The 21713-nt window shown below is 39.8% G+C and overlaps 1 protein-coding gene across 1 annotated transcript in view; it reads left to right on the top strand.

Annotated features, from left to right (window-relative positions):
- The window catches only part of CCDC13 (coiled-coil domain containing 13), a 123095-nt gene that overhangs the window by 67163 nt on the left and 34219 nt on the right, over positions 1-21713 (top strand). Inside the window, exons 11-13 of the mRNA XM_053715662.1 lie at positions 8819-8905; positions 9493-9603; positions 10065-10219. Of these exons, the coding sequence (XP_053571637.1) occupies positions 8819-8905; positions 9493-9603; positions 10065-10219 (353 nt within the window). The remainder of the gene's footprint in view (positions 1-8818; positions 8906-9492; positions 9604-10064; positions 10220-21713) is intronic.

Genomic DNA, 21713 nt, shown 5'->3' with positions numbered 1-21713 from the left:
ACGAGTTCAAAGAATAAAAATTCAAAATTTTACTTCCAGACTTAAAAACTTACAATTTCAGTGGACACAAATGGAGGAGTGTAGGTAACAAGGAACACAGCCTACGTCGCTGACGCGTTTCACGCCTTGATGGAGCTTTCTCAAAGACAGTGAACGAGTTCAAAGAATAAAAATTCAAAATTTTACTTCCAGACTTAAAAACTTACAATTTCAGTGGACACAAATGGAGGAGTGTAGGTAACAAGGAACACAGCCTACGTCGCTGACGCGTTTCACGCCTTGATGGAGCTTTCTCAAAGACAGTGAACTCGTGCTATGTTGGTATTGTTGCCTTGATCTTTCGGTCTCCCATACGCTTGGATAATTTCCCTGTTATCTAGTCTATTCATTACCCTAGAAGTTTTACGACATCAGGCTAAGACACTGGTTTTAAAACCTGTCCTCAGGCCTCCCTAACAGGCCACATTTTAAGGCTATCTGTATTAGAGCACAGGTGAAATAATCAGGTGATTAGTAAACCTGGCTATTTTACCTGCTCTCATCCGAGGTAATCCTGAAAGTCTGTCCGGAGGCCTGAGGAAAACCAGTGGGCTAAGATAAACCTTCCTGCAAAGGTCTCCTCCTCCTCTTAGGGCTGTGTCAGGAAGCACAAATGTAGTGTACAAAAATAAAGGTAAAATCTTTTGAAAATGATGAATACATATTGCCATGATTTCTAGTGAATATAACCCGCTGCTTTTGTGCTTTTTTTTTATTATAACAATGAAACAGACTGTTTAACATTCCTTTAAAGGGACACTGAACCCACATTTTTTCTTTTGTGATTCAGATAGAGCATGCAATTTTAAGCAACTTTCTAATTGACTCCTATTATCAAATTGTCTTCATTCTCTTGGTATCTTTATTTGAAATGCAAGAATGTAAGTTTAGATGCCGGCCTATTTTTGGTTAACAAACTGGGTTGTTCTTGCTGATTGGTGGATAAATTTACCCACCAATAAACAAGTGCTTTCCATGGTTCTGAACCAAAACATTAGCTTAGATGCCTTCTTTTTCAAATAAAGAAAGCAAGAGAATGAAGAAAAATTGATAATAGGTGTAAATTAGAAAGTTGCTTAAAATTGCCTGCTCTATCTGAATCACGAAAGGAAAAAATTGGGTTGTGTCCCTTTAAGAGGAGCTATAGTAAGGGAAGGTGCAGTACCAGTACATACCACTGGTGGTTTTCACAGATCTCACATGAATGCTGAGTGTGGACCTGACACTTTTCTAAGGTTTAGTGAATATATTTTAAGGATCTCAAAGACAAACACTCCTGGCATGACGTTATGATCAGGGATGTGAGTAGAATGCTACAGTAGAATTATAAGACCATCTTCATTGCCTTTATTAAAAAGCTATGCTTATCACTCGCACTGCATTAGTATTATCTTTTATTTGTAGTGTGTCACCAAATGCCGTAGAGCTGGGTACAAATAAGGGTACAATAAAACTGATTTATTGTAAAAAAGCTAAATACAGATACATAAAAGAGACTAATCTTAACAAATTAATAGAGAATGTGGTCCCTGCTCCAAAGAGCTTACAATCTATGGCACTCCTGTAAGCCTATATCTTGTCCCCGTTCCAGTTGCTCAACACATCTTCTCTAGATGCTATGTCACTTTATCGTTAAAGCAACATGGAGGTAAAAAATTATACTTTCAGGGTTAAGATAGCGCATGTAAATATAAGGTACTTTTTTAATTTACTTCTTTTATGAAATGTACTTAGTTCTCTTGGTATCGTTTGTTGAAAAGCAAACATAGGTAGGCTCAGGAGCTCCAATGCACTATTGGAAGCTAGCTGGAGATTGGTTCGCTAAACACACGCACACCTCTTGTCACTGGCTCACTAGATGTGTTCAGCAAGCACCCAGTGGAGCATTGCTGCTCCAGGGCTAACTTTAGCTATTGGTTTAACCTAATTGTAACCAACATTACAATAATGAAATGATTTAATGTATTAGAGCATTTCTCTTGTAAGGTGTATCCAGTCCACGGATCATCCATTACTTGTGGGATATTCTCATTCCCAACAGGAAGTTGCAAGAGGAAACCCACAGCAGAGCTGCAATATAGCTCCTCCCCTAACTGTCATAGCCAGTCATTCTCTTGCAACTCTCAACAAGCTAGGATGTTGTAGGAGAGAGTGGTTAAATATAGTTAGTTTATTTTCTTCAATCAAAAGTTTGTTATTTTTAAATAGTACCGGAGTTGTGCTATTTTATCTCAGGCAGTAAATAGAAGAAGAATCTGCCTGAGGTTTCTATGATCTTAGCAGGTTGTAACTAAGATCCATTGCTATTCTCACATATGTCTGAGGGGATTACACAGATGAGGTAACTTCAGCGAGAGAATGGCGTGCAGTTTATTCTGCTATCAGGTATGTGCAGTTATAATTTTTTCTAGAGATGGAAAACACTAGAAAATGCTGCTGATACCGGATTAATGTAAGTTAAGCCTGAATACAGTGATTTAATAACGACTGGTATCATGCTTACTCCCAGGGGTAATACCCTTATGATATTGCAATATAAAACGTTTGCTGGCATGTTTAATCGTTTTTATATATGCATTGGTGATAAAACTTTATTGGGGCCTAGTTTTTTCCACATGGCTGGCTTAAATTTTGACTAGAAACAGTTTTACTGAGGCTTTCCACTGTTATAGTATAAAAGTTACAGTTGGTGCAGTTAAAATTACAAACTGACATCCAGCTTCCCTCAGGAGTCCCCTGTATGCTATAGGACATCTCTAAAGGGCTCAAAGGCTTTCCAAAGTCGTTTATTGGGGAAGGTAGGACCACAGCTTGCTGTGGCAGTTGGTTGTGACTGTTAAAAAAAAAAAAAAAAAAAAAAAGTCTATTTCGTTTTTTTTATCTGTTTTTTGAACTAAGGGGTTAATCATCCATTTGCAAGTGGATGCAATGCTCTGCTGGCCTATTACATACACTGTAAAAATTATGTTTGATTTACTGCATTTTTTCACTGTTTTTCAAATTCTGACAAAATTTGTTTCTCTTAAAGGCACAGTACCGTTTTTTATATTTGCTTGTTAACTTGATTTAAAGTGTTTTCCAAGCTTGCTAGTCTCATTGCTAGTCTGTATAAACATGTCTGACATAGAAGAAACTCCTTGTTCATTATGTTTAAAAGCCATGGTGGAACCCCCTCTTAGAATGTGTACCAAATGTACTGATTTCATTTTATGCAATAAAGATGATTTTCTGTCTTTAAAAAATGTATCACCAGAGGAATCTGACGAGGGGGAAGTTATGCTGACTAACTCTCCCCACGTGTCAGACCCTTTGACTCCCGCCCAAGGGACTCACGCTCAAATGGCGCCAAGTACATCTAGGGCGCCCATAGCGTTTACTTTACAAGACATGGCGGCAGTCATGGATAATACACTGTCAGCGGTATTAGCCAGACTACCTGAACTTAGAGGTTAGCGAGATAGCTCTGGGGTGAGACAAAATGCAGAGCATACTGACGCTTTAAGAACCATGTCTGATACTGCCTCACAATATGCAGAAGCTGAGGAAGGAGAGCTTCAGTCAGTGGGTGATGTTAATGACTCAGGAAAGATACCTGATTCTAATATTTCTACATTTAAATTTAAGCTTGAACACCTCTGCGTGTTACTTAGGGAGGTTTTAGCTGCTCTGAATGACTGTGATACCATTGCAGTGCCAGAGAAATTTTGTAGACTGGATAAATGCTTTGCAGTGCCGGTGTGCACTGATGTTTTTCCAATACCTAAAAGGTTTACAGAAATTATTAATAAGGAATGGGATAGACCAGGTGTGCCGTTCTCTTCCCCTCCTATTTTTAGAAAAATGTTTTCCAATAGACGCAACCACACGGGACTTATGGCAGACAGTCCCTAAGGTGGAGGGAGCAGTTTCTACTCTAGCAAAGCGTACTACTATCCCTGTCGAGGACAGTTGTACTTTTTTAGAGCCAATGGATAAAAAAATTAGAAGGTTACCTTAAGAAAATATTTATTCAACAAGGTTTTATCCTACAGCCCATTGCATGCATTGCCCCTGTCACTGCTGCTGCGGCTTACTGGTTTGAGTCTCTGGAAGAGGCTTTACAGGTAGAGACTCCATTGGATGACATACTTGGCAAACTTAGAGCACTTAAGCTAGCCAATTATTTTATTTCTGATGCCATTGTTCATTTGAATAAACTAACGGCTAAGAATTCTGGTTTTGCTATACAGGCGCGCAGAGCACTATGGCTTAAATCATGGTCAGCTGACGTGACTTTAAAATCTAAGCTACTTAACATTCCCTTCAAGGGGCAGACCCTATTTGGGCCTTGTTTGAAGGAGATTATTGCTGATATCATGGGAGGAAAAGGTTGTGCCCTTCCTCAGGACAGGTCCAAATCTAGGGCCAAACAGTCTAATTTTCGTGCCTTTCGAAACTTCAAGGCAGGTGCGGCATCAACTTCCTCTAATAATAAACAAGAGGGAACTTTTGCTCAATCCAAGACGGTCTGGAGACCAAACCAGACCTGGAAAAAAGGTAAGCAGGTCAAAAAGCCTGCTGCTGCCTCTGACAGCATGAAGGAACGACCCCCTATCTGGTAACGGATCTAGTAGGGGGCAGACTTTCACTCTTCGCCCAGGCGTGGGCAAGAGATGTTCAGGATCCCTGGGCGTTGGAAATTATATCCCAGGGATATCTTCTGGACTTCAAAGCTTCCCCCCCAAAAGGGAGATTTCACCTTTCACAATTATCTGCAAACCAGATAAAGAGTGAGGCATTCTTACCTCCTAGTTATGGGAGTGATCCATCCAGTTCCAAAGGAGGAACAGGAACTGGGTTTTTACTCAAATCTGTTTGTGGTTCCCAAAAAAGAGGGAACCTTCAGACCGATTTTGGATCTAAAGATCTTAAACAAATTCCTCAAAGTTCCGTCGTTCAAGATGGAAACTATTCGTACCATCCTACCACTGATTCAGGAGGGTCAATATATGACTACAGTGGATCTAAAGGATGCTTATCTTCACATTCCGATACACAAAGATCATCATCGGTTTCTCAGGTTTACCTTTCAAGACAGGCATTACCAGTTGTAGCTCTTCCCTTTGGATTAGCTACAGCCCCAAGAATCTTTACAAAGGTTCTAGGGTCGCTTTTGGCGGTCCTAAGCCCGCGGGGCATAGCAGTAGCCCCTTATTTAGACGACATCCTGATACAGGCGTCAAACTTCCAAATTGCCAAGTCTCATACGGACGTAGTACTGGCATTTCTGAGGTCGCATGGCTGGAAAGTGAAAGAGGAAAAGTGTTCTCTATCCCCACTCACAAGAGTTTCCTTTCTAGGGACTCTGATAGATTCTGTAAAAATGAAAATTTACCTTGACGGAGTCCAGGTTATCAAAGCTTCTAAATTCCTGTCGGGTTCTTCATTCCATTCCGCGCCCTTTGGTGGCTCAGTGTATGGAAGTAATCGGCTGAATGGTAGCGGCAATGGACATAGTCAGTGGAGCGGGGATTACACCGATTTGGCCCCTCAACTGAATCTGGACCAAGAGACCAGGGATCCTCTTCCCTGGTGGCTATCTCGGGTCCATCTGTCCAAAGGTATGACCTTCGCAGGCCAGATTGGACTATTGTAACAACAAATGCCAGCCTTCTAGGTTGGGGTGCAGTCTGGAACTCCCTGAAGGCTCAGGGATCGTGGACTCAGGAGGAGTCTCTCCTTCCAATAAATATTCTGGAACTAAGAGCGATATTCAAGGCTCTTCAGGTTTGGCCTCAGTTAGCAACTCTGAGGTACATCAGATTTCAGTCGGTCAACATCACGACTGTAGCTTACATCAACCATCGAGGGGGAACAAGAAGTTCCCTAGAGATGTTAGAAGTTTCAAAAATAATTCACTGGGCAGAGATTCACTCTTGCCACCTATCAGCTATCCATATCCCAGGTGTAGAGCACTGGGAGGCGGATTTTCTAAGTCGTCAGACTTTTCATCCGGGAGAGTGGGAACTCCATCCGGAGGTATTTGCACAACTGATTCTCCGTTGGGGCAAACCAGAACTGGATCTCATGGCATCTCGCCAGAACGCCAAGCTTCCGTGTTACGGATCCAGGTCCAGGGATCCCAAGGCGACACTGATAGATACTCTAGCAGCGCCTTGGTCTTTCAACCTGGCTTATGTGTTTCCACCATTTCCTCTGCTCCCTCGACTGATTGCCAAGATCAAGCAGGAGAGAGCATCAGTGATTCTGATAGCACCTGTGTGGCCACGCAGGACCTGGTATGCAGATCTAGTGGACATGTCATCCTTTCCACCATGGTCTCTGCCTCTGAGACAGGACCTTCTACTTCAGGGTCCTTTCAACCATCCAAATCTAATTTCTCTGAGGCTGACTGCCTGGAGATTGAATGCTTGATTTTATCAAAGCGTGGCTTCTCCGAGTCAGTTATTGATACCCTAATAGAGGCACGAAAGCCTGTCACCAGGAAAATTTACCATAAGGTATGGCGTAGATATCTTTATTGGTGTGAATCTAAGGGTTACTCATGGAGTAAGGTCAGGATTCCTAGGATTTTATCTTTTCTCCAAGAAGGTTTGGAAAAAGGATTGTCAGCTAGTTTCTTAAAGGGACAGATTTTTGCTCTGTCTATTCTTTTGCACTAGCGTCTGGCAGATGTTCCAGACGTTCAGGCATTTTGTCAGGCTTTAGTTTGAATCAAGCCTGTGTTTAAACCTGTTGCTCCACCATGGAGCTTAAACTTGGTTCTTAAGGTTCTTCAAGGAGTTCCGTTTGAACCTCTTCATTCCATAGATATCAAACTTTTATCTTGGAAAGTTCTTTTTTTTTTTTTTTTGGTAGCTATTTCCTCGGCTCGTAGAGTCTCTGAGCTATCTGCCTTACAATGTGATTCTCCTTATCTGATTTTTCATACGGATAAGGTAGTCCTGCGTACCAAACCTGGGTTCTTACCTAAGGTGGTATCTAACAAGAATATCAATCAAGAGATTGTGGTTCCATCCTTGTGTTACACAATCTGGACGTGGTCTGTGCTTTAAAGTTTTACTTACAAGCTACTAAAGATTTTCGTCAAACATCTGCTTTGTTTGTTGTCTACTCTGGACAGAGGAGAGGTCAAAAGGCTTTGGCAACCTCTTTTTCTTTTTGGCTAAGAAGCTTAATCCGCTTAGCCTATGAGGCTGCTGGACAGCAGCCTCCTGAAAGGATTACAGCTTATTCCACTAGAGCTGTGGCTTCCACTTGGGCCTTTAAAAATGAGGCTTCTGTTGAACAGATTTGCAAGGCGGCGACTTGGTCTTCGCTTCATACTTTTTCAAAATTTTACAAATTTGATACTTTTGCTTCTTCGGAGGCTATATTTGGGAGAAAGGTTTTACAGGCAGTGGTTCCTGCATTGTCCCTCCCTTCATCCGTGTACTTTAGCTTTGGTATTGGTATCCCACAAGTAATGGATGATCCGTGGACTGGATACACCTTACAAGAGAAAACACAATTTATGCTTACCTGATAAATTTATTTCTCTTGTGGTGTATCCAGTCCACGGCCCGCCCTGTCATTTTAAGGCAGGTAATTTTTAAATTTAAACTACAGTAACCACTACACCCTATGGTTCCTCCTTTCTCGGCTTGTTTTCGGTCGAATGACTGGCTATGACAGTTAGGGGAGGAGCTATATTGCAGCTCTGCTGTGGGTTTCCTCTTGCAACTTCCTGTTGGGAATGAGAATATCCCACAAGTAATGGATGATCCGTGGACTGGATACACCACAAGAGAAATAAATTTATCAGGTAAGCATAAATTGTGTTTTTATAGTAGCTCTTTCAGTTGTACAAAAAATGACAGAAAAGAGAGAAACACAGGAGACAGGAGTGTAGAATTATATACAATTATTATTATCGGGTATTTGTAGAGCGCCAACAGATTCCGCAGCGCTAATATATATATATATATATATATATATATAATTATTATAATTATTATTATCAGGTATTTGTAGAGCACCAACAGATTCTACAGCGCTAATATATATATATATATATAATTATTATCGGGTATTTGTAGAGCGCCAACAGATTCCGCAGCGCTAATGTATATATATATAATTATTATAGTTATTATTATCAGGTATTTGTAGAGCACCAACAGATTCTACAGCGCTAATATATATATATAATTATTATAGTTATTATTATCAGGTATTTGTAGAGCGGCAACAGATTCCGCAGCGCTAATATATATATAATTATTATAGTTATTATTATCAGGTATTTGTAGAGCGGCAACAGATTCCGCAGCGCTAATGTATATATATAATTATTATCATTATTATTATCAGGTATTTGTAGAGTGCCAACAGATTCCGCAGCGCTAATATATATACATATAATTATTATCTTTATTATTATCAGGTATTTGTAGAGCGCCAACAGATTCCGCAGCGCTAATATATATATATATATATATATATATATATATATATATAATTATTATAATTATTATTATCAGGTATTTGTAGAGCACCAACAGATTCTACAGCGCTAATATATATATATATATATAATTATTATCGGGTATTTGTAGAGCGCCAACAGATTCTGCAGCGCTAATGTATATATATAATTATTATAGTTATTTTTATCAGGTATTTGTAGAGCACCAACAGATTCTACAGCGCTAATATATATATATATATATATATATATAATTTTATTAACCAGCATATAAGCTCATATTGTTTATCAACTCTGTAATATTTTCTTCAGAAGGACCATTTCTAAACTGGGACATGAATTGGTTGAGCCGACCTCTGCTCAGTGTTCATTCGGAAATACTGCTGTTTCCCCTAATAGGTACAGTATATATACTCATCATGTCTAATATTGTATCTTCATGCTTGCTAAGCTACCTGGATATAAATGGCTGTACCTCATAGTAGATCAACAAGAGAGTTATTAGGCAGCTCAGCATTATCTGGCTTTCTTTTGAGAGTGCAACTATCTGCTTTTCTGTGTGTATGCAAATGCTCTTAGGTCTCCCTTAAAGTAAAAAGGGCAACCAGACGTGGACTCCTTGCACACATGCCTTAGAGGAATTCAAGTGCACCTCACTGACGAGGCCCATAGAGGCCAAAACGTACATCTGGGATTTGTTGTTTTCCCTTTTTCAAAGGAGTTTTGCCTGTTATTTCGGCACTGGACTGTCATTGGGCAGGGTCAGACTGATATGCTACAGGAAAATTTACCTTTGTGAAAGGCATAGTGTGCAGAAAGAGATTGTACCCTGGGAGAAAGAAGGGACTAAGCAAGGATGGATTTCCACCTTCTGTTCTAAGCCCAGTTGAGTGCAACTCTCTGCTTTTCTGTGCAAATTTATAAAGACTAAGGTTGTATTAATGTATATAATGGATGGTTTATTAGTTTCTTGTGTTACTTCTCAGTGCAGAGCTTCATATGTTGCAGTCACAGATCACGGAGACCCGAGCGCTGTACCAGGCAGCTGAGGTGGAGAGGGACAGACTAATGGAGCTGGTTTCTGTCTTGCAGAAGAGGTTAGACACTGATGCTTTACAGCAGTAATCTAAGAACAAGAAATACACAAGCTTTGTAAATCCCTAAGTTTAGCTGACACAAACAAATTGTTTTAGTTACACAAAACAGTGAGTCACCAATTATATCAGCATTTGCAAATTCAGATGAAACCACTGCATATCTCCTCAGGAACATCCAAATAAACAAACCCCAACAGCATCATACATGTCTTTGTTTGGTCTTTATTAGACCATGACGGTTAAAGCCAACATGGTGACGTTTTGGGCTGTTATCCCTTATTCATACCAAAAAATAGTTTTAGTCATTATTTTATTATAAAACTTTGCATGAACTGAACAAACATAGATGTAAGACAGATAGGCCAGACAGACATCTAGTTAGCTGCTATAACAGGTTTAGCAGGGTGTGAAGTTTCATCAGATCCTCTTGTATATAGACCAACAGCGGCCTTGTGTTGTAGGGTGGAAGAAAGCAATGCGAAAGTCCTGAGCGCAGAGAAGAGATTGCAAGAGGAGCGGAGGCACTCGGTACGTTTAGAACAGCAGCTGGAGAAGAGTAAATTAGATACGGTGAAGACTGCAGGAACACAAAAGCTGTCGGCACGTGGAAAGGCTGGTAAGTCACCATACAGTCATCTGCTTTCCAGCTATACCTTCACCTTATGTATAAGTTCTTCTTGGAGAAATATAAAGTGCCATGCATGGACTTTCCCTGGTTTTTTGTTTTGTTTTGTTTTTATAATTATGAGGCCATTCCAATCTTTCATAAACTAATATGAAACCACCAGCACTTTGTACTAAAATAATTTGAAAAAGTATTTTCCTTTGTTGTTTCCAGGAATTTTTTAATCTTATATTTCTGCTGCCTTGACCACTTAAGATAGCGTGTTGGCCTGTTGCACGTGGCATTTCTTGGCTTTTCTTAGCAAAACCTTTCTGTAAATAAACAAACATGGCATACTATTACAACACAATTTGCAGTGCTTTTTAATATGGCTGTTTAATGTTTTATTTATTATCTTTTTATTTTTTCTAAACAATTTAAAATACACGTGCCTGATGAATGCGCAGGGACACTGATAGCTAGGTATACTTCATGTACAGTCCCTGAGCATACTCTTGTGTAAGCAGAGAGTTTGGCACAACACTCATGCACATGGTACTGGTTTCTGCATTAAGGGAACATATTACATGTATGATAAGTGGTGCAGAATATCTGTAGAAAGCCGAAAATATAAGAAAATATCAGATTAACATCTTTATAAAAATAATTAAAAAAAAGGATAGCCAAATCATCATCAGAGTTCACTCTTTCCTTCACTCTGATCTTGTGGAATTTCACCAGAATCTTGCAATATTTCATAGTAAACATCCTTAAAATGAGGAGGGAAATAAAGTGACTGTATCTACATATGCTGGATGCACGCTGCCTTAACAGGCATCCTGATTGGCTGCTTAAAGTCGCTTTACAATAGGACATTTTGAGGTAAAATATCTTCCTTTCCTTCTTAGTTGATGAAAATCCATAGCTTCATAACATGTGGGATATATTCCAGCCTATCAGGAGGAGGTTAATAATCCTCACAGAGCTTTAGCCCCTCCCACCTGCTTTCCCTCCCCAGTTTTTTATTGGCCTCTGAGGAGAGAGGTTATAGATTTCAGAGGTGCTCTACTATCAAGAGTTTATTATTTTTTTCATATGATTTGAGGGGTCAGACCTGACTTGGGACCCAGTACCCCTAGGCAACTTCACTCCAAGAACATTTAAGACTCTGAGTGAAACAGGGATGATGATTACCTCTGTTATGTGCTTTCCAGAGCCCCAGTGGCTAATCTCATAGCCATAACTGCCCTCAGGCGTCGCAGGGACCATTCTCTAGCCTCCACCTGAGGGGTTACAGGTATATCCGCAGTATCCTCTGCATTACAGTTACTTGCACTAGATGGGCTCTCTACTGGATCAGCAACCTTTGAGGTAGAAAGTCCTCAGCATGCTGGTAAGACACAGTGGAGGGGTGCTGCAGTCCAGGTAAGTGACTCATGCACTACACAGCCCAGGAGCTATCCAAAAGTACTCTTCTTTCAGGTACTACACAGCTAGGGGTCACAGCCTTACACCTGATGAGCTTTACCTATGTGTTTTAACATGGGAATTTAAGGGAATGAAGTACAGGATGGTTCTTATCTAGCATCCTTAGGACTCTTTAGCAACCCACTTTACCATTTTTTTACCTCAAAAACCTTATTTATGCATTTTTCTACAAATGAGTACTATCTGCCTTGTGCAGTTATCTGTTAGATCTCACACAGTACAGTTATCTGTTAGATCTCACACAGTACAGTTATCTGTTAGATCTCACACAGTACAGTTATCAGTTAGATCTCACACAGTACAGTTATCAGTTAGATCTCACACGGTACAGTTATCGGTTAGATCTCACACAGTACAGTTATCAGTTAGATCTCACACAGTACAGTTATCAGTTAGATCTCACACAGTACAGTTATCGGTTAGATCTCACACAGTACAGTTATCAGTTAGATCTCACACAGTGCAGTTATCAGTTAGATCTCACACAGTACAGTTATCTGTTAGATCTCACACAGTACAGTTATCTGTTAGATCTCACACAGTACAGTTATCAGTTAGATCTCACACAGTACAGTTATCAGTTAGATCTCACACGGTACAGTTATCACTTAGATCTCACACAGTGCAGTTATCAGTTAGATCTCACACAGTACAGTTATCAGTTAGATCTCACACAGTACAGTTATCAGTTAGATCTCACACGGTGCAGTTATCAGTTAGATCTCACACAGTGCAGTTATCAGTTAGATCTCACACAGCACAGTTATCAGTTAGATCTCACACGGTACAGTTATCACTTAGATCTCACACAGTACAGTTATCAGTTAGATCTCACACAGTACAGTTATCAGTTAGATCTCACACAGTACAGTTATCAGTTAGATCTCACACGGTACAGTTATCACTTAGATCTCACACAGTACAGTTATCAGTTAGATCTCACACAGTACAGTTATCAGTTAGATCTCACACAGTACAGTTATCAGTTAGATCTCACACAGTGCAGTTATCAGTTAGATCTCACACAGTGCAGTTATCAGTTAGATCTCACACAGTACAGTTATCAGTTAGATCTCACACAGTACAGTTATCAGTTAGATCTTACACATTACAGTTATCAGTTAGATCTCACACAGTACAGTTATCAGTTAGATCTCACACAGTACAGTTATCAGTTAGATCTCACACAGTACAGTTATCAGTTAGATCTCACACAGCACAGTTATCAGTTAGATCTCACACGGTACAGTTATCAGTTAGATCTCACACAGTGCAGTTATCAGTTAGATCTCACACAGCACAGTTATCAGTTAGATCTCACACAGTACAGTTATCAGTTAGATCTCACACAGTGCAGTTATCAGTTAGATCTCACACAGTACAGTTATCAGTTAGATCTCACACAGCACAGTTATCAGTTAGATCTCACACAGTACAGTTATCAGTTAGATCTCACACAGTACAGTTATCAGTTAGATCTCACACAGTACAGTTATCAGTTAGATCTCACACAGTACAGTTATCAGTTAGATCTCACACAGTACAGTTATCAGTTAGATCTCACACGGTGCAGTTATCAGTTAGATCTCACACAGTACAGTTATCAGTTAGATCTCACACAGCACAGTTATCAGTTAGATCTCACACGGTACAGTTATCAGTTAGATCTCACACAGTGCAGTTATCAGTTAGATCTCACACAGTACAGTTATCAGTTAGATCTCACACGGTACAGTTATCACTTAGATCTCACACAGTACAGTTATCAGTTAGATCTCACACAGTACAGTTATCAGTTAGATCTCACACAGTACAGTTATCAGTTAGATCTCACACAGTACAGTTATCAGTTAGATCTCACACGGTGCAGTTATCAGTTAGATCTCACACAGTACAGTTATCAGTTAGATCTCACACAGCACAGTTATCAGTTAGATCTCACACGGTACAGTTATCAGTTAGATCTCACACAGTGCAGTTATCAGTTAGATCTCACACAGTACAGTTATCAGTTAGATCTCACACAGCACAGTTATCAGTTAGATCTCACACAGTGCAGTTATCAGTTAGATCTCACACAGTACAGTTATCAGTTAGATCTCACACAGTACAGTTATCAGTTAGATCTCACACAGTGCAGTTATCAGTTAGATCTCACACAGTGCAGTTATCAGTTAGATCTCACACAGTGCAGTTATCAGTTAGATCTCACACGGTACAGTTATCAGTTAGATCTCACACAGTGCAGTTATCAGTTAGATCTCACACAGTGCAGTTATCAGTTAGATCTCACACAGTACAGTTATCAGTTAGATCTCACACAGTGCAGTTATCAGTTAGATCTCACACAGTACAGTTATCAGTTAGATCTCACACAGTGCAGTTATCAGTTAGATCTCACACAGTACAGTTATCAGTTAGATCTCACACAGTACAGTTATCAGTTAGATCTCACACAGTACAGTTATCAGTTAGATCTCACACAGTACAGTTATCAGTTAGATCTCACACAGTACAGTTATCAGTTAGATCTCACACAGTACAGTTATCAGTTAGATCTCACACAGTACAGTTATCAGTTAGATCTCACACGGTACAGTTATCAGTTAGATCTCACACAGTACAGTTATCAGTTAGATCTCACACAGTACAGTTATCAGTTAGATCTCACACAGTACAGTTATCAGTTAGATCTCACACAGTGCAGTTATCAGTTAGATCTCACACAGTACAGTTATCAGTTAGATCTCACACAGTACAGTTATCAGTTAGATATCACACAGTACAGTTATCAGTTAGATCTCACACAGTACAGTTATCAGTTAGATCTCACACAGTACAGTTATCAGTTAGATCTCACACAGTACAGTTATCAGTTAGATATCACACAGTACAGTTATCAGTTAGATCTCACACGGTACAGTTATCAGTTAGATCTCACACAGTACAGTTATCAGTTAGATCTCACACAGTGCAGTTATCAGTTAGATCTCACACAGTACAGTTATCAGTTAGATCTCACACAGTACAGTTATCAGTTAGATCTCACACAGTACAGTTATCAGTTAGATCTCACACAGTGCAGTTATCAGTTAGATCTCACACAGTGCAGTTATCAGTTAGATCTCACACAGCACAGTTATCAGTTAGATCTCACACAGTACAGTTATCAGTTAGATCTCACACAGTGCAGTTATCAGTTAGATCTCACACAGTACAGTTATCAGTTAGATCTCACACAGTACAGTTATCAGTTAGATCTCACACAGTGCAGTTATCAGTTAGATCTCACACAGTACAGTTATCAGTTAGATCTCACACAGTACAGTTATCAGTTAGATCTCACACAGTGCAGTTATCAGTTAGATCTCACACAGTACAGTTATCTGTTAGATCTCACACAGTACAGTTATCAGTTAGATCTCACACAGTGCAGTTATCAGTTAGATCTCACACAGTACAGTTATCAGTTAGATCTCACACAGTGCAGTTATCAGTTAGATCTCACACAGTGCAGTTATCAGTTAGATCTCACACAGTACAGTTATCAGTTAGATCTCACACAGTGCAGTTATCAGTTAGATCTCACACAGTACAGTTATCAGTTAGATCTCACACAGTACAGTTATCAGTTAGATCTCACACAGTGCAGTTATCAGTTAGATCTCACACAGTACAGTTATCAGTTAGATCTCACACAGTACAGTTATCAGTTAGATCTCACACAGTGCAGTTATCAGTTAGATCTCACACAGTACAGTTATCTGTTAGATCTCACACAGTACAGTTATCAGTTAGATCTCACACAGTGCAGTTATCAGTTAGATCTCACACAGTACAGTTATCAGTTAGATCTCACACAGTGCAGTTATCAGTTAGATCTCACACAGTGCAGTTATCAGTTAGATCTCACACAGTACAGTTATCAGTTAGATCTCACACAGTGCAGTTATCAGTTAGATCTCACACAGTGCAGTTATCAGTTAGATCTCACACAGTACAGTTATCAGTTAGATCTCACACAGTGCAGTTGAGCAGGAGGACACAAATAGCCTTAGGAGAGGTGTTTTTTCACCATTTTAAATTTTGACAGATTATTTCAAAATACTGCTCATGTCTTGGGCCTACATATTGTTATGGTGATAAGCCCCATCCCCTCTCATTGGCAGCCTTCTCCCTTTTCTGCTTCAGCTGCTGTGAATGTAATTGAGTGGATTCTAAGGTATTTTGGTGTTTTTTCCTGGCAAGTTTAACCCCTTCTGTGCCCTGTAGGTAACAGTTGCTAGGGATGCTGGGTGTATAAGGTTTACTGTGCTAACTTAATTATCATTCTCTTAGCTCATTTATGTTCTGAGGTGTGCTGTGGGATAGAACTGGTGTGAATAAATGTAATCCTAGTTTTTGAACAACAATTTGCTTTTTATTTGTGTAACCCCCATCTGTCCACAGTTTTGTGTGTTTAGCAGCAAATGTAACCCCCCTTTTAACCCACTAAGGGGCACTTTGACTCCATTTTATGCAGTGCTGCAATCCTGTATTACCACAACTTGGTTTATTTTAATGCAGCAAGCTGATCAAACTGCCTTAGTTTGTATAATGAGATTATATATTATCTGCTGTAAATTATATTTCTCAGCTGCTTAAATTTGCATACAAAATGTATACATATTTTATTAGTTATTTCCTTTTTGTTACAGTATAATCAATTATACCAGAGAGTTTCTGTAGTGTTCTAAGGAATACAGATTTAAAATGACATACTCTCATTCAAGTACATTAATACTATTGGGTCGATTTATCAAAGGTTTTCGCCAGCCTTTGAGCCCCTACAGCTGCAGGTTCTCACACAAGAACCTGCACGCTGTATTTAACAAGCAGCGGTCATCTTGTTTGGTGAAATTCAATTGACATCTCCTGCCCACGCGTGATTGGCTGTGCGCAGACAGGGGGGGGGGATTGCATGCGAGCGCAAAATTAGCGCTCTTGTGCAATGCTGAATTCCTCCAGGAGAATTCAGATCGCCAGCGGCGAGCTGCAGCGGACAGGGGCTCGTATATGCGCCCCTGTCCGCCACAGCTTGATAAATCGCCATCTAAATATAGGTATAATATTGTACAATAGACTTAAATTATATCTGCAGAGACTGTTGAGTTTGCATTACAGAGTGTATAAGATCTCTCTCTGCAGTGGCTCAACTTTGAATATTCATTCCTTCAAGCGTGAATATTCACTATGTTATGGTTGCATGACTTTTCACAGGGTGATGTACAACTCCGTGACATGCTTGTTTCTGAAAACCATATGTATGGCAGGGTTTTTTTTGTCAAGCTCATACCATATTTCAATTCCTGCATATCTAATTTTATATATATATATATATATATATATATATATATATATATATATATATATACACACATATATATATATATACTCTAAAACAGCACAGTATTATACTGCAGTGAGACAATAACTTGGTTACATATCCAATGATTATACTTTTCTATACAGATAGGTGTACTTTATGTGCCCATAAGTGAGTGAATTTATAATTGGTTGTATAACTAGTTTATATCAGCAATGTATGTTTTATATGCCCTATCCCCTATAGACCCCCATTTATCAAAGCCCCAAGTATATCTTCAACAAGGTACTTGGTATTCTAATGTAATATATATATATACAGAAGTAACTGCATAGTCTGACATATCAACTGAATTTGTGACTTTTACTTGCCTGGGTATATACCTTTATGCCTTCTGTACAACCGATTTATGTACAAATTATGATCCTGTATTATATTCAGTATTAGTTCTTAGAGGCTACCCAGTGTTTCCCCTGTGATTATACTCCAATTTTATACAGCTGCAGCTGAGTAAAAAAGAGTAGACTTAAATCTGGGAATCTCACTACTTATTGTTATTGACATGTAGATACCCTTTGATTTCTACAGAATCAATTTATTTTTCAGATACAATGATATACTCAAAGCAATGGTTTGCTCATATGTTCTTGCACTGACAGCAGTCTTCTCAGTCTAATGGGAAAAAATCTATAGGTTGTATGTACAAATATTCCTTTGGGTAGTATAACTGGGTTTCATCTCTATCATAGTAATGTAATATATAAATACATTTTAGTGCCTGAATGGTATTGTACTTTAACATAGTCAATATTCAATTTCAGATAACTACATTGGGGCTTATATACCAAATCTGCAAATGTAATCATTATGCAGACATATTTTGTATTGTTTTATTATTGTTGTATTACCAGTAAAAATGTTTCCACCTCAGGGTATTATTATATTTTTCCTCTCACACAACAGAGATACTGTTTTGATAGAGCAGGATTCTTTTATACACAACATTTACCAGTACATGCTTTGTGGTCCGGTCACTACTGACCTCATTAATATGTACTTTGACTACATATAGACATGTAGAGCCTGTTTTTGACAGACCAAGTTAATTTAATTTCTCTTGTAAGGTGTATCCAGTCCACGGATCATCCATTACTTGTGGGATATTCTCCTTCCCAACAGGAAGTTGCAAGAGGACACCCACAGCAGAGCTGTCCATATAGCTCCTCCCCTAACTGCCATATCCAGTCATTCTCTTGCAACTCTCGACAAGCATGGAAGTAGTAAGAGAGAAGTGGTGTAATGTAGTTGTATTTTACTTCAATCAAAAGTTTGTTATTTTTAAATGGTACCGGAGTTGTACTATTTTTGTCCCAGGCAGAAAAAGAAGAATAATCTGCCTGTGATCTCTATGATCTTAGCAGGTTGTAACTAAGATCCATTGCTGTTCTCACACATAACTGAAGAGAGAGGTAACTTCAGCTGGGGAATGGCGTGCAGGTTATCCTGCTATGAGGTATGTGCAGTTAAAAAAAATTCTAGAGATGTAAATGCTAGAAAATGCTGCTGATACCAGATTTATGTAAGGTAAGCCTGAATACAGTGATTTAATAGCGACTGGTATCATGCTTACTTGCAGAGGTAATACTCTTATAGAATTTCAATATAAAACGTTTGCTGGCATGTTTAAACGTTTTTATATATGCTTTGGTGATAAAACTTTATTGGGGCCTAGTTTTTTTCCTCATGGCTGGCTTAAATTTGCCTAGAAACAGTTTCCTTAGGCTTTCCACTGCTTAGACATGAGTGGGAGGGGCCTAATTTAGCTCTTTATTGCGCAGTAACTTTTACAGACTGAGACATCCAGCTTTCCTCCAGGAGTCCCCTGAAGTCTATAGGACCTCTCTAAAGGGCTCTTAGGCTTTCCAAAGTCGTTTGTTTGGGAAGGTAGGGCCACAGCAGGCTGTGGCAGTTTCTTGTGACTGTTAAAAAACGTCTATATCGTTTTTTTGATCCATTTTTTTAACTAAGGGGTTAATCATCCATTTGCAAGTGGGTGCAATACTCTGTTAGCCTATTATACACACTGTAAAAATTTAGTTTAATTTACTGCTTTTTTTCACTGTTTTTCAAATTCTGACCTTTTTTATTTTTCTTAAAGGCACAGTACCGTTTTTATTTTTTGCTTGTTAACTTGATTTAAAGTGTTTTCCAAGCTTGCTGGTCTCATTGCTAGTCTGTTTAAACATGTCTGACATAGAGGAAACTCCTTGTTCATTATGTTTAGAAGCCATGGTGGAACCCCCTCTTAGAATGTGTACCAAATGTACTGATTTCACTTTAAGTAATATAGACCATATTCTGTCTTTAAAAAAATGTATCACCAGAGGAATCTGACGAGGGGGAAGTTATGCCGACTAACTCGCCCCACGTGTCAGACCCTTTGACTCCCGCTCAAGGGATTCACGCTCAAATGGCGCCAAGTATGTCTGACATAGAGGAAACTCCTTGTTCATTATGTTTAGAAGCCATGGTGGAACCCCCTCTTAGAATGTGTACCAAATGTACTGATTTCACTTTAAGTAATATAGACCATATTCTGTCTTTAAAAAAATGTATCACCAGAGGAATCTGACGAGGGGGAAGTTATGCCGACTAACTCGCCCCACGTGTCAGACCCTTTGACTCCCGCTCAAGGGATTCACGCTCAAATGGCGCCAAGTAAATCTAGGGCGCCCATGGCGTTTACTTTACAAGACATGGCGGCAGTCATGGATAATACACTGTCAGCGGTATTATCCAGACTACCTGGGTATCGAGGAAAGCGAGATAGCTCTGGAGTTAGAAGAAATACAGAGCATACTGACGCTTTTGTAGCTATGTCTGATACTCCCTCACAATATACAGAAGCTGAGGAAGGAGAGCTTCTTTCTGTGGGTGATGTTTCTGACTCAGGGAAGAGGATTCAACCTGATTCTGATATGTCAACATTTAAATTTAAGCTTGAACACCTCCGCGTATTGCTCAGGGAGGTTTTAGCTGCTCTGAATGACTGTGATGCAATTGCAGTGCCAGAAAAATTGTGTAGATTGGACAAATACTATGCAGTGCTGGTGTGCACTGATGTTTTTCCAATACCTAAATGGTTTACAGAAATTATTACTAAGGAATGGGATAGACCAGGTGTGCCGTTCTCTCCCCCTCCTATTTTTAAGAAAATGTTTCCAATAGATGCCACCACACGGGACTTATGGCAGACAGTCCCTAAGGTGGAGGGAGTTGTTTCTACCCTAGCTAAGCGTACTACTATCCCTGTCGAGGACAGTTGTGCTTTCTCAGATCCAATGGATAAAAAGTTAGAGGGTTACCTTAAGAAAATGTTTATTCAACAAGGTTTTATTCTACAGCCCCTTGCATGCATTGCCCCAGTCACTGCTGCTGCGGCTTTCTGGTTTGAGTCTCTGGAAGAGGCTTTACAGGTAGAGACTCCATTGGATGAGATACTTGACAAGCTTAGAGCACTTAAGCTAGCCAATTCTTTTGTTTCTGATGCCATTGTTCATTTGACTAAACTAACGGCTAAAAATTCTGGTTTTGCTATTCAGGCGCGCAGGGCGCTATGGCTTAAATCATGGTCAGCTGACGTCACTTCCAAGTCTAAGCTGCTTAACATTCCCTTCAAGGGGCAAACCCTATTCGGGCCTGGTTTGAAGGAGATCATTTCTGATATCACTGGAGGAAAAGGTCATGCCCTTCCTCAAGATAGGTCCAAATCAAGGGCCAAACAGACCAATTTTCGTGCCTTTCGAAACTTCAAGGTGAGTGCGGCATCAACTTCCTCTAATGCAAAACAAGAGGGAACTTTTGCCCAGTCCAAGCAGGTCTGGAGACCTAACCAGACCTGGAACAAAGGTAAGCAGGCCAAAAAGCCTGCTGCTGCCTCTAAGACAGCATGAAGGATTGGCCCCCGATCCGGTAACGGATCTAGTAGGGGGCAGACTTTCGCTCTTCGCCCAGGCTTGTGCAAGAGATGTTCAGGATCCCTGGGCGTTGGAAATTGTATCCCAGGGATATCTTCTGGACTTCAAAGCTTCTCCTCCAAAAGGGAGATTTCACCTTTCACAATTATCTGCAAACCAGATAAAGAGAGAGGCATTTTTACACTGTGTTCAAGACCTCCTAGTTATGGGAGTGATCCACCCAGTTCCAAAGGAATTTCTCAGGGTCCCATCGTTCAAGATGGAGACTATTCGTACCATCCTGCCTATGATCCAGGAGGGTCAATACATGACTACAGTGGACTTAAAGGATGCTTATCTTCACATTCCGATACACAAAGATCGTCATCGGTTTCTCAGGTTTGCCTTCCTCGACACGCATTACCAGTTTGTAGCTCTTCCCTTTGGGTTAGCTACAGCCCCAAGAATCTTTACGAAGGTTCTGGGGTCACTTCTGGCGGTCCTAAGGCCGCGGGGCATAGCAGTAGCCCCTTATTTAGACGACATCCTGATACAGGCGTCAAACTTCCAAATTGCCAAGTCTCACACGGACATAGTTCTGGCATTTCTGAGATCGCATGGGTGGAAAGTGAACGAAGAAAAGAGTTCTCTATCCCCTCTCACAAGAGTCTCTTGGAACTCTAAAAGATTCTGTAGA

This window comes from Bombina bombina, chromosome 5, assembly GCF_027579735.1.
Source record: "Bombina bombina isolate aBomBom1 chromosome 5, aBomBom1.pri, whole genome shotgun sequence".
Classification (NCBI taxonomy): Eukaryota; Metazoa; Chordata; class Amphibia; order Anura; family Bombinatoridae; genus Bombina; species Bombina bombina.
Note: the sequence above shows the minus strand (reverse complement) of the source record. Positions and strands in the feature narration are given on the sequence as shown.